The 12663-nt window shown below is 43.4% G+C and overlaps 1 protein-coding gene across 1 annotated transcript in view; it reads left to right on the top strand.

The window, feature by feature from the left end:
* ADGRL3 (adhesion G protein-coupled receptor L3) overlaps positions 1-12663 on the top strand; it is a 137874-nt gene that overhangs the window by 33284 nt on the left and 91927 nt on the right. Inside the window, exons 3-4 of the mRNA XM_029084136.1 lie at positions 7014-7319; positions 9514-9617. Coding sequence (XP_028939969.1) covers positions 7014-7319; positions 9514-9617 — 410 coding nt within the window. The remainder of the gene's footprint in view (positions 1-7013; positions 7320-9513; positions 9618-12663) is intronic.

Here is a 12663-nt window from a genome sequence, read left to right as displayed (position 1 = left end):
TGCAGCTGGTGTGCCCTTAAAAAGAGATTGTATGCAAGGGTTTTTTTCCCCCTGTGTGAAATAACATGCAGATTGAAAAAAATAATAGTCGGATTTTATACGTTCACATCCAGAAATGCAAAATAACTGCAACCACATCTGACAGTATTTTTGAGAACTGAAGTGATTTGAAGCTAGATTGCCTATAAATAGCTCTTGAACTGAACTCTCAAACCTATTAGATTTATAATAAATCCTGATCTATTGTCTATTAGATCAGCTCTTCTGTAATATTTTCCTGTTTACCAGACCTCCTATGGGCATAGTTCACCTGCATTTCTAAAAGCATTACAGCATGATGTTGAAAAAAAATGTTCAATTTTTGTGTCTTGCGCACAATGGTCCAGTTAAATTTCTGCCTGAACATTCAGAATCAGTTGCAAACTCTAGAATGAGCAATATGGCATTAATGCCCTTGTTGGAGGGGCACCAAAGGGTACAAGAGGCTCAGAAAGGTGGATTTGGCAGAGGTCCTGGGTAGGAAACAGAACTAAGGACAACTTTAGGAACTTGTCTTCTGATAGAATAGGACCATTGTCGAGACAACAGCTGATGCTCATGTGCTGTACCACTGAATTTCCTCGTATTGCTAAATATGCCAATGTGCTGTAACCCCATGCCAATGACAGGTAAAACATTGTCTGATGTCTCTGAAGTTACACATTTTAAGCAGGATCCAGTAATTTTTTGGAGAAAAATGGATCAGAGGGGAAAAGAAAAAAATAAAAAACTGGCTTCTTTTATTCACATGACAACTAAATTGGGGACCTGATGCTAAGAGCTATTGGATGCCAGAAAAAGTATTAAGCACTTACACACACAAAACAGCTCCACAAAAAGCATAAAAGTTGGTATTTCACCAAAAACCAGCCAGGCTGCTGTTTAAGTTCTTACTTTTTTCAGGCAAAATCTGGAAGTTTGCAATAATTGCTACAACATTTTTGACAAATCATCCTTTCCATAGCAATCTGGTGTGTGTAATGAACAGTTGATCATTGTCAAAAATGAAAAGTTTTGATTCAAAAGGGCTTTGCTAGACATATTTTTTGCCTGTTGGAAATTGTTCCCATTTGGTGGCTACTTTGTATGTATTAATTGTCTTGCTAAGAGTTGTGTTACAGTGAGAAGGGAAGAGTTGGGGCAGATTGAATGGATTTACAGTTGGACTTGCTGATCTTAAAGGTCTTTCCAACCTAAACGATTCTATAATTCTGTCACCTGGGCCTGTTGCAATGATTTTGTATGCTTTAGCTCTCATTCTTTGTTGTTTAATGTTAAATGCTCAAACTGAGATTCAGAGGGAAAGACCTAGGATGTTAAGTGATTCCAGCTTGAAGTGCATTGAAACAGCTGAGTTTGCACCATGTCTTGGACCACAGCTGTAGATTTTCCCCTAGTACAGGGAGCTCAACATCTGGCCTATATCCATCACAGCATCTGCCCAGGCCAGAATAGTCACATGTGGGCAGAATAACTTCAGGCACAAAAACTGATCCCCTTCTGGAAGAGACAGAAAAAAAAAAAAAATCCAGAAAGGGTTTTACCATTTGACAGCAGTCCACAAGGGAATGGGACTTTCTTCTCTCAGATGCAGCATCCTCCTCCTTTGCTATTTCAGACATTAGGTAAGATGGAGGAAAAAGAAGAGCTATGTATCTATGTATCGTACTTCATATGACTTTTTTGGGGTCCAGGACTACATGCAGTTGTGCTGCTGAAGACGTGCTGTGTTGAACACTCTGGAACCATCACATATCTAATCTTTTCTTTCCACCAATGTTTTTTGCAAGCCTTTTGTCAGTCTCGGTCAATAAAACTCCAGTAACAAAAAACCACAGCTCCAACCCCTCCAAAAGCAGAGTGTGAACTTTTATGTTCACACACGATTCTGGCTCCGCTTCCCTGAATAACGGTATGTGTGAGCACAGGGGAGAGCTGTTCAGATGTTTGACATGAGGCCTGCTTGGCCTTTGCCTGCAGTAAAAAGAAATCATAGTTCCTCTCAAATGCATGGAAGGAGCTGTACATAATTTAGTGGCTAATCTTACCTTGTTGATTCTCTGGCCCGCAGCTCCTGGGTGGCACTGGCACGTAGCTTTTGGTTTTCCAGCAGAGTTCCAGCCTGAGGTGGTTTTGCAGCATGATGTCTTTTGCGATGTGGACTCTGTATAACAGTGGTTTGTTAATTACTGGGTTGATGGATACCTGCTTATGCTGCTCTTAGGGATGGCATCGCGTGTGCAAGACTCAAACTAGCTGCTCCTTGACTTCAGTCATCCTTTTCTGTCACATCACAAGGAGTTTTGTGAAAAGCCACTCAAAAAAAAAGGCAAAAGAAAATGGGAATATATTTATTTTCAAATAAGATTTTTTTTTTTAGGGAGTGTCAGAAAATGTTCTGAATCGCATTTGAAAATGTCTGTAGAAAACTAATTCCCATGAGATGCATTTATGTGACTGGGAAGAGAAAAACAGCTGTGATATAATCCTCCCACTGTTAGGTTTGGGGTTTTTTTTGTGCTGCTTCTATCAAGACATGCCTAAACCTTCTTATTTGCTATGTAAATACAGCTTGCACCATCCATCAGTAGAAGAACAGATGATAAAAGAGGATGCTGTAAGCAAAGGATGTGGTTGCCAAATATGAAATGGGCAAAACTTGCAGGGAGGGAGGGAAGAAGGGACCTCCAGGTTTTGTGTTTCTTGCAGACTTTCAGAACCCACCAATGCTCTGTTCATTTTAGAGTGGCAGCGATGTGTGTAAATAGTTGTGAACACAGCCTGGACATGCTCAGGAGGGCACTTGGATTGCTGTATCCTCCCAGGGATGTTGAACCCCTCAGAACAGTTGTACCTCAGTTGCTCGAGCATTGCACTAGCTACGGTTCAGGGAACAGGCACAAGCTCTTGGCCACCAGCACCCCAGCACGTCTGCTTGAGCATCAGGCTCGGGAATGCAAAACTCAGTGGAGAGTGAAGTCATCATGGTTTGTTTGGACCTTGTGCGCAAAACTTGGAGTGCGGCCTCTCTTTCCTGTTACGTGAGCGAATGCTGTCTCGTAGCACGTAGCCGTCAGGCTAAACCTTTGGATTGCAACCCCCAGGGTAGAGCTTGACAGATGTCTTCTGTCATGTGTTACCTAGCAAAAGCCAGCAAACCTCACCTAGGAAATCTCATCTGCAATTTCTGTTCAAGAAGCACCCATCTTCCATTCATGGGACAGAAAACACATGATATCTCTTAAAAAGTATTTTCAGTTATTGAGTACTTTGGATCATAGGCTGGATACTTAGGTGCCAAAAGAAAAAATGAGGGTAAAGGTAGCTTGGTAGTGATGGCAAATAGCCTTGCTTGCAATCAAAGCTGGTTTTGTGATAGGGAAACACTAGTCAGTCTCATCTGGAAAAGCAGTCTCCCACGTCTAGGAGCACCTGGAAGAGGTAGGTGAGCAGAACAGAAGGTAAGATGACATGTCTACTGGATTTTCCCAGTGGCAGATGTGAAGCGCTGGTCTTAGGCCAATTGTGCACTCGTCATGTTAGCCAAGGAAAGAGGAAAAGAGAGAAATGGGGAGGGGAAGAAAAAGGAAAAAAAAAAGAAAAAAAAAAGGACAGATCCTTATTTATTGAAGATTTTTCCCTGTGAGCAATTCCTTCCATGATTTTTCTTCTACTAAGCAAAATTCCACCTCCAGAGACCTGAGCTCTGTGTAAAGCTTGAGAAATAAAAGAAAGAAGAGAAAAAACCTAACAATTTCTTTTTTTTGCTAGTCAATGTGCCGGGAGTAGAGAGACTCCTCTGGGAGTTGCAATTATTCCCCTGTGGACACTGGAAATGTTTTGAGTTTTTTAAGTAGCTGCAGCTCTAGTCTGAATGATGGCAAAACTTAGGCTCTACCATTAGTGCCAGCTCTCTAGACAGAGTGGGGAAGAAAAAAGTGAAGTATCACTTTGGGGTGTTTCTGGGAAAGAGCTATGTCCACAGCCACAGGTTTTTTTTCTTGGGAACGCTGTGAAAATACCTACCCCAGGACTGTGTTTCATGGAATTTAAATCTACAGTCTCATGAATATTTTGCATTTGAAGCCTAGGAGTAAAACCTGAGTCTTACTCAAAAGCTGTCTTTAAACTCTTGGTATGGCAATGCATGGTAAAAACAAGTAGTAAAAATAGATTAATCAAGATTATCCATTTCTAGTTATAATAGTGTTGATGATTTTTAAAGGTTACTGCTTGTCTATGAGCAAAGATTGTATTATGAAGTATTATCTGAAGAATCCTTCTGTTCAAGCGATGCTGCAGTGCTGGTTTTCCCCGAGTTAAAAATTCACAGTTTATTGGCAGCCTGAGTTAATCTGGAGGTTTGATCTCTGTTCTGTGCTGTAGGATTTAGGTAATTTTGCACAGGTTGCAGTCTCTTCGTGGTTTTGCTTGGATTTGAGAATCATTTATATGTAAATTATCCTGATCTCTTGTTCTTTTTCCTTCTTACCAATTAACTGTGTTTTAGAGCACACAGTTGTGTGAGCAAAATCAGCAAGTGGTGCTGCCTGGGGCCAGTGAAACTGGGTGGTGTTAGCATGGTGATCGTTTTTGCTGGAGCTCATTACCAAATTGACTCAATGAATAATCAGACCTTTGAACTGAGTTCAGTGGTATCCCATCCATCTCACTCCATTAGGCCACTTCGAGGCAGCTCTTTTATGTCTTCTTATAGTTTGTCCTATGTAAATGGCAGAGGTGTTTATTTTTAAAAGCAGCAAGAATGCCCAACTGAACAAGAAAAAAGTTGGAAGAACAAGCCCTCAAAGAGATTTCTACGTTAGTGCCATGGGGTTTATGAAAGATAAAACATTTCCTTTCTTTGCGGCTAAAGGAAAATGCCATTAAATCCCTTGTGGCTGGATGCTACAGTAAATTTGCCAAAGCTATTCCAAAAACAACGTGCTGCGAGATATTAAATGATTGTCAATGAAAACTAGGCTCAGAAATGCAGCACCACTGCAGGCAGGTCAAGGTGAGCTCCTGGATGCTCAGTATATGTTTCTATATGCTCACAAAAGACTGTAAGAATTATTTTAAGGAGGGGGTTGCTAGTTTTGGCTTTGAAACTGCATCCACTATATCTACTCGATACCTCCACACCTTTAGTGCGTGGCGTAGGTCATTTTGCAAATAGGAAATAACTTGTTATTGCATGAGTAAATGGGAAAATTTCTGCAGGTTGTTATCTACCAGGCTAATGGTTATTATGAAGAAGTAAAATATGTACTCGTGGCAAGACCTGTTGTAGTAAAAGCAGATAATATTTGCCGAAGTTCTTTACAAATTTTAATCCTCCCTGTAATGTCAGATGGAAATCATTGCTTGGTGGTCTAGCACAGCTTTGAGCAGAAACTGGAAGAAATCTGTCAATGTCTGTAGGATTTTGCACTGTATTTTTTGGAGTTCGTTCAAACCTAGGGCTCATAGTAGAAGGGAGGTGGCACAAGGCTGGAAAATCTGATCGATGAGCTTGGGAGACCTGATTTCAGATCAGTGCTCCGGTGGTTTAGGGCCTGTTACTCTCTTGCTCACCTTTTTAGAGGCTGGGGGAGAAGATAATCCCATTTTCTGAGGGACAGTAGAGCTGAGATTTTTAAATGGAATGTTTTATTGAAAAATACTGATCCCTCAGAATATTATGTTTAGATGATAATGAGTTTTAAAGTTTGAGAAGAGGGTATCTCAGGCTTGGAGTAAAATTACTTAAAACCAGAGCAAGTGTGTATTTTAACTGCCATGTTATTGATTACTCTGGGTCAGGGGAATTGCTCACAGCACCATGGGCTTAAATTACTTAAATAACAAAAAAACTCCTTTCAAAATGGAAAAAACTCTTATTTTACACTCAAGGCAGGCATCTCTATGCTTGAAATAGGTTGACTTGAATGAAGTCCAGTGACAGCAATATCATTATATATTAATAACTAATATTGCACAAATAGTGAGCATGGTCTACTTCACTGGACCTAGAAGAGAGACAGTCTCTGCTCTCAGGAGCTTGCAGGACACGCCTGCTCACACAGCTGGATAGTTAAGATGCTGCTCTTCAGGGTTACGGGGTGATTCTTGCATTTAATTTTAATTTCTGGCTAGGCTGGAGTTCACACATGGCTGTCTTTAATGTAGAAACTCCAATTTGTGTGTTGCTAGACATGGAGCAACTGTGACTCTGAAACCTTGCGTTCATCCCTCTCTGCACTGCTGTTTTAGGGATGGATTCATGGTGTGGACTTTTCTTTATTACTCCATGGAAAGTGTTTTTCTGTCCAAACCAGCTGGGTCTTCAGCAACACTAAAAAATTAAAAGCACTTCTGTGCTAGGTGTTCCCTAAAAGATGGAAAAAAAGATTTTTACATTAAAATGCCAGGAAGAAAAATAGTGAGGGCATAAAGTGCTGCTTTATTTTCATCAGTTGCTAGTGCTTTTGGAAAATCAGTTGTGTTCCAGCAGTCATTGCACCCCTCTCTGAAAGGTGGCTGTGCAGCAAGCCTTCTGTTAGCCATAGCTCCAACTGTACCTGGCAGGCCACCACAGTCACAGAATCACAGAATGTTAGGGATTGGAAGGGACCTCGAAAGATCATCTAGTCCAATCCCCCTGCTGGAGCAGGAACCTAAATGAGATCACACAGGAAGGTGTCCAGGCGGGTCTTGAATGTCTCCAGAGAAGGAGACTCCACAACCTCCCTGGGCAGCCTGTTCCAGTGATCTGTTACCCTCACCATAAAGAAGTTTCTTCCCAAGTTTAAGTTGAACCTTCTGTGTATCAGCTTACAACCATTGCCCCTTGTCCTACCATTGGGCATCACTGAGAAGAGCCTGGCTCCATCCTCCTGACATTCCCCAGTCGGCAGAGGGGTCATCCTCGGGACCTGGACTTGAGTCCTTTTTATCTTTCATCTCTTTAATCAGCTCTGCATTTGTTTCAGGAGTATCAACATCGGGGGCTCTTGGCCCAGGAAGCACCCCTGCCAGCACCACGCCACGAGTGGCCACCAGCAGCACCGGCCGCACCACCACCACCTCGGCCGCAGGCAGGAGGAACAGGAGCACCAGCACGCCATCACCCATGGCCGACGTCCCCAACGAAATGACCACGCACCTCCCACCTGCCTCCTCCCAGCTGCCGCCAACTGGTGCGGAGAGCTGTGACCCCATGGAAGTCCGCGATATTATGTGGTCTCGGACTCGGCAGGGCCAGGTAGCGAAGCAGCCGTGTCCCATGGGCTCGATAGGTGAGTCGAGGCGTGGGAGGACATGGTGCGCCATCTCTGTTTGCCCATGGGACGTTTTGAGTGTGCACAGAGGTCCCTGTGGCACATGTGTTTTCATCAGTGGAGCACGCTGATGCCTTCAGTCAGGTCTGCGTTGCCTTGGTGGGGTATGACAAGCAGCTGGCCAGGGCCAAAGCTTCACTATGCTGAGCATGTTGTGCAAGATCTTTGGCATCCCAGACTCTGGCCACAGGAGAGTACAAGCTAACGACCTTGTGGGGTTGAGTTTGATGTGCTATAGGAGCCTCTGCCTCCAGAAGTTATGTACGATGCGCCCGTTATCCCTGTTTTGGCCTGTATTTGTAGCCTCTGGGCTCATTCACTGATGTGTTGATGGCCAGTGCTTCACTCGTTTAGGGGGGATGATGGGGAGGCAAGGGAAATCAACAAAACTTAGATTTTGAAGTTCTCTGCTGCACTGTTTGCATTTCAAAGGCTGGGGCCAGCATTTTGGAGCACAGGTATTCCCAGATCACACTCCTGAACCAGTGTGAGTGATTTTTCAGACTGCAGCCAGCATCCGATGTGATCAGCAGGGAAAGCAGGGGGAAAACAAAGCCAAATCTTTCAAAATGTTTTATTGTTTTTTGGATTTTGGTCCTTTTCTTCTACTCTTCCCTGCAGTTGTTTTCTTCCAAAAGGTTGCTTTTGGAAATTTTCTGTCCAAACTAAAACACAGTCAAATGAAGAATGGGTTTTGGCATATGGTTCAGTTTGCTGTATTTTAACAAATGCAGTTTTCTAAAAGTATTTATTTTTCAAGCTAGTCTTGATGTCCAGCCCTGAGAACTCGCTTGCCAAGGACAAATCAGAAGGTGGAGGAAGGTGCCTGAAAATAAGGGCTGGAGAGATCTGGCTTGCAGAGGAGGCTGTTAATTCTCCACTCCATTGACCTGGAGAGCCATTCGCACCTTTGTGTACAAATACTGACTCTCTTGAATTTAGTGAGGTCAGACTGATAAAATACATATTAAAGTATGAGGGGCATGGAAAGACGTCAGTAGTGAGAATAGGTAAAGAACATTTTTGCTGTCTTTCCCAGCCCCACTTGGTAAAATTAATGCAAAAAGTATCATGTGGTTCCCAGAGAGGGGAAAGGATAGTCTGAACTGAAGCTGTGAAAAAGGAAAGAAAAGATAAAAAAGGAAAATGAAGGCTGGATGCAGGGAGCCCTTTTCTAAGCACAAGAGCTAAGGACTGGATGAAAATAGCTAAGAAGAAAAAAAATAACTCAGCTTGTTGATAAGGGATGGCAATAAGCCTTCCCCATTTCTAATTTCAGTGATTCATGCGACTTGTTAAAAGCTGTGGTATATTAGCTGTGGGCCTCTTCCAACTCCCTTTGAAGGCATGAGCAAACTCTCACTGGTTTTAATCGGCGCTACCATCAGACCTAGCCTGTAATTCACTCCTCTGCTGAAAAGTTCGGCTCTGCAGGGCAGAGCACTTTACAGGACACAGAGTCTTTAATCTACATGTACTGGCTTCCTTGCTTTTTAAAGATCTTTAACTGCACCATTTTGGATGGATTTCTCTCTGTCTGGAAGAGTCTGAAGCGCTTTGCTGTCTTTTGCAGTAGGGATCTGGGCAGCCTTTGCTAGACAAAACTCTTCTCTAAAGTCCCTCTTGACTGTTGGAGGTGGACAGTAAAGCCTACCATTACATCTTGGTGTTTGGAGCGTTTAAACTTCTATGTGTTTCCACCCAAATGGTTTAATGATGATTTGGAGCAGTAAAACCTTCATAAAGCAGCAAGGAAGTCGCGGCGCAGGGTCTGATCCCCGGGTGCCAGCGGTGGGGCACAGCACTGTATGTGCTGGCTCAGTGTTTGAGATCCAGCTCTGATTTCTTAGGCCAGGGGGCAGCTTTCCTGCCTGACCTAAGGCAAAGCCCTCTATCCGTAGTCTCCATTTGGTGAAATAGAGATAATATCCTCATGGGTCTTTTATGTCTTAGGGCCCCTAAGCACTAAGATGATGGGAGACTGGGACACTGAGATGACTCAGAAGTGTCCTCTGTGGTCCTGAGTGCTAATAAGCTCCCAGGCTTTGCATGAGGTGTCCATGCAGTGGATGTTGAAATGAAGCCTGTGACATGAGGTACTGGGGGCGAAATGCAACCGGTAACACTGAACACAGCGTCTTTCCTCTTCTAGGTGTTGCCACTTTCCGGTGTCTTGCGCCAGATGGGATCTGGGAGCCACAAGGACCTGATCTTAGCAACTGCTCTTCTCCCTGGATCAACTACATCACTCAAAAGGTAAAACCTTTCTGTGTGTTGACCATGTTGAGTCTACACACTGACCTTCCTGAACTTCCTGGTTGTTTTTGCAACAGGGAACCCAAAGTGACCAACAGTCAGTCACACATAAAGCATGAGGCATGTCTAGTAGCCAGGAATTGCATGAAGAAAGCAAGACTGTAAAAATGGAAATTAAGGCAAAGAGGGTGAGGAAAAGGCAAAAGAGAGAGACTGAAGAGTGAACTAGAGTGAATGACAGTTCTTATTTGGGGCAATTAAAAGAGCAAGGGAGAGGAGGAGATGGGTGGGCATGTGGAAAATACTGACTTAATGCAAAAGAAAACTTGCCCTTTCATGCATCCCTAAGGATTTTTCTCATGCCATGCAAGCACAGAATAAACTGTGTAGTTGAGAAATCTTTACCAAAGAAAGGCAGGCTTAATATGAAATGTTTGCATTGCACTTCTGACTTTCTGTTTTTAACTTCTGCCCAAATTGTAAAAGAACTGATGGAATAGAAAACAATGCTACAGTAATGCATATCTTTTGACTCTTAAGTCCCTTGATGAATGTTTTGTAGCACTTCATCATTTATCAGTGTTAAAAGGGCGTTAACATGTGACAATAGAAGTTCAAGACAAGCAGAGCTTATTTGGTAGCAATATGTTGAACGTTTTTGTTATTAATGCACACTGGTGCTTTCAGCTGATTTCATTACAGAGACCAGATGTGTATTTACGCCACAGAGGCTGTGGGCTGAATCCATATTACAGCAATTTGTGGGGATTTATTCACTCCTTTAGCCAGAGCGAGCAAGTCCCAGCGTTGCAGGCTAACTGTGCTGCTGAGCAGTAGGAGCACTGCACTCCTGGAGAGCCAGTGCTCGCTGGTGAACAGGATGGACACCAGAACCCTATGACAAGACTCTTTGGCTTTCTCCTCCCTGTCCTCCATCTTAACTGAGGCTCAACAACCTGCGAATCACTAGCACTTACACCCCTGATCATCCCAATCTCACTTCATCTGTATTTACACCCATCCCTCCCCAAAGGCAAGGGAAGGCATCAATTAACATGAGGCTGCTCTGACATGGCACAGCCATTAGAAAGCCCGTGGTCCAGGAGGGCGGGCAGCTCTCCTGCCATATGCTCAGCAAGCTGATTAATAAAAATTGCCTGTGCTGGCATTAGCAGCTGTGCAGCTCTTGTTTTATGACCCACATACTTATCCTGGAAGGGTTAATTTTACTTACTCTAGCCATAATTCACCCAGGCAGCTAGGAGACCTCTTGCTGCTCGGTGAAGATGGCTAGACCGTTAGCCATTAGTAGAGGGAAATAATAGTCTGTGCTGATGAAATCTCCATCAAGGTTAGGCTTATTTTATTTGAAACTCCAGCTATCATTTGTGTAACAAATGAGCCCCATTTAATTTGTTACGCACTTTCAAAGCAGGCTAAAATTGAAGAGCTAGGTTTTCAGAAATGCCCAGCAGGCTACAATTGGGACTGGATTTTTTTTTTTTTTTTTTTTTTTTTTTTTTTTTTTTTTTTTTTTTTGGTGTTACTATTTTTCTGGAGCAGTTTAGTTATGTTCAGCTTTGGGAACCTTCCAGCAGTCGGTGGAAAGACTAGGGGGATCTGCCAAATGACTCTGAATCTAAACTTTTGATGCCTGAGTGGGAATCCACTAGGATCTTGGGATATGTGTCCCAGCCTCTGGAAAGCTGTTACAAACCATCAAAACTTTCCAGGGGTGACTTTTGAGGGGAAAGCCCTGCCAGGCCTTGTCTAGGGGCTTGTGTTGGGATTTGCATTCAGTAGGATCCTTGTAGCAAACACAGTTTTAAATTACTTAAGAAATAACTGATAGCCACTTGGTTTGCCTGGCCAAGCAAGAGGCTTGGAAACCATCACTGCACTTAGAGATGGAGACAGATTTATGCATAAATCAAGGGCTGGTTTCTCATATCACTGCCGTGGGCAGGACACTTCCCTGCCCCAAGCTTGCAGGTTTGCTCCAGCACCTCTCTAAAGCTGAAACAGGAGCCTTCTTCCTCTAAGCCAAGCCAGCTCCTCTTGCTGCTGTGGGAGCAGCTAGAGGAAGCAGTGAGCCAGGTGTGCCATGAGGACAGGGAGTGGTTGTACCCGGCAGTTTAGGTCTTCTGCATCCCCAGTGCTTGGTTCCTTCTTGGCCATCCATCCCACAGCATCCCCAGCTGCAGCAGAGCTTATAAAACAGGAAGAAACACTTCTTTGACAGCCAGGGTTCATACCTGCTCAGCATGTCTTCATCCCTAGTCTACTCTGTCTCCCGAAAGTCCTCTCTTCTGTCACCTGCTGGGTCCAAGCTGCTCAAGAAGAAGGATTATGGGTTAAAAATCCCTTCCCCCCCCCCCCCCCCGCGGGGGGGTTTTTTTTAAGCCAGAGAGGATGGTAGGGAAATGCTGTGCTTGCTTTCATGTCTCTGTAGTGAAGTAAGGATTATTACTTGCTTCTTTTATTTCTCTTGCTTCACTCAGACTGTACATTGGGTGTTTTCCTGCTTGCATCATGGTATTAGGTTTTACAATCCTCTATTAGCTTCCATTAGAGTTATTGTGCTTCATGGAAGATCAGAACAAATGTCTGCTTCAGCAATTCATTGGCCTCCTGACATTTACTTTAACTTTATTGTTGGTGCCTACCATGCCCTTGTAACGTAGCAGGAGAATAAACTTGCCAGTGCGATTGAATTATGCACTGCTACCTGGGTTATTTCTAGAGTCAAGCAGTAAAAGGAAGCAAAAAGGTCAGCTTTGGATACATTGCATTGTCCTGATCACGATGTCATACATTCAGTCTCAGCCTGTTTGTTTTACCTCTTCCTTTCATCAGTACTGTCCTTGGTGCAGTGTGCGAATTGCCTGAAAATATCTTTTCCTCACCACAACTTTCAGTTGTGGGTGCTTCCTGGGAGGAGAAGCACTGCTATGCTCAGTTTCAAGCCTCTTAAAGAGAGGAGACCTTTTTTATAGCAGAAAATAAAGTGTTATGTCCTTCATGAATGCATGAAAAACCTCTAAAT

This window comes from Antrostomus carolinensis, unplaced genomic scaffold (assembly GCF_000700745.2).
Source record: "Antrostomus carolinensis isolate BGI_N321 unplaced genomic scaffold, ASM70074v2 scaffold2043, whole genome shotgun sequence".
Lineage (NCBI taxonomy): Eukaryota > Metazoa > Chordata > Aves > Caprimulgiformes > Caprimulgidae > Antrostomus > Antrostomus carolinensis.
This window is presented reverse-complemented; position numbering and strand designations above follow the sequence as displayed.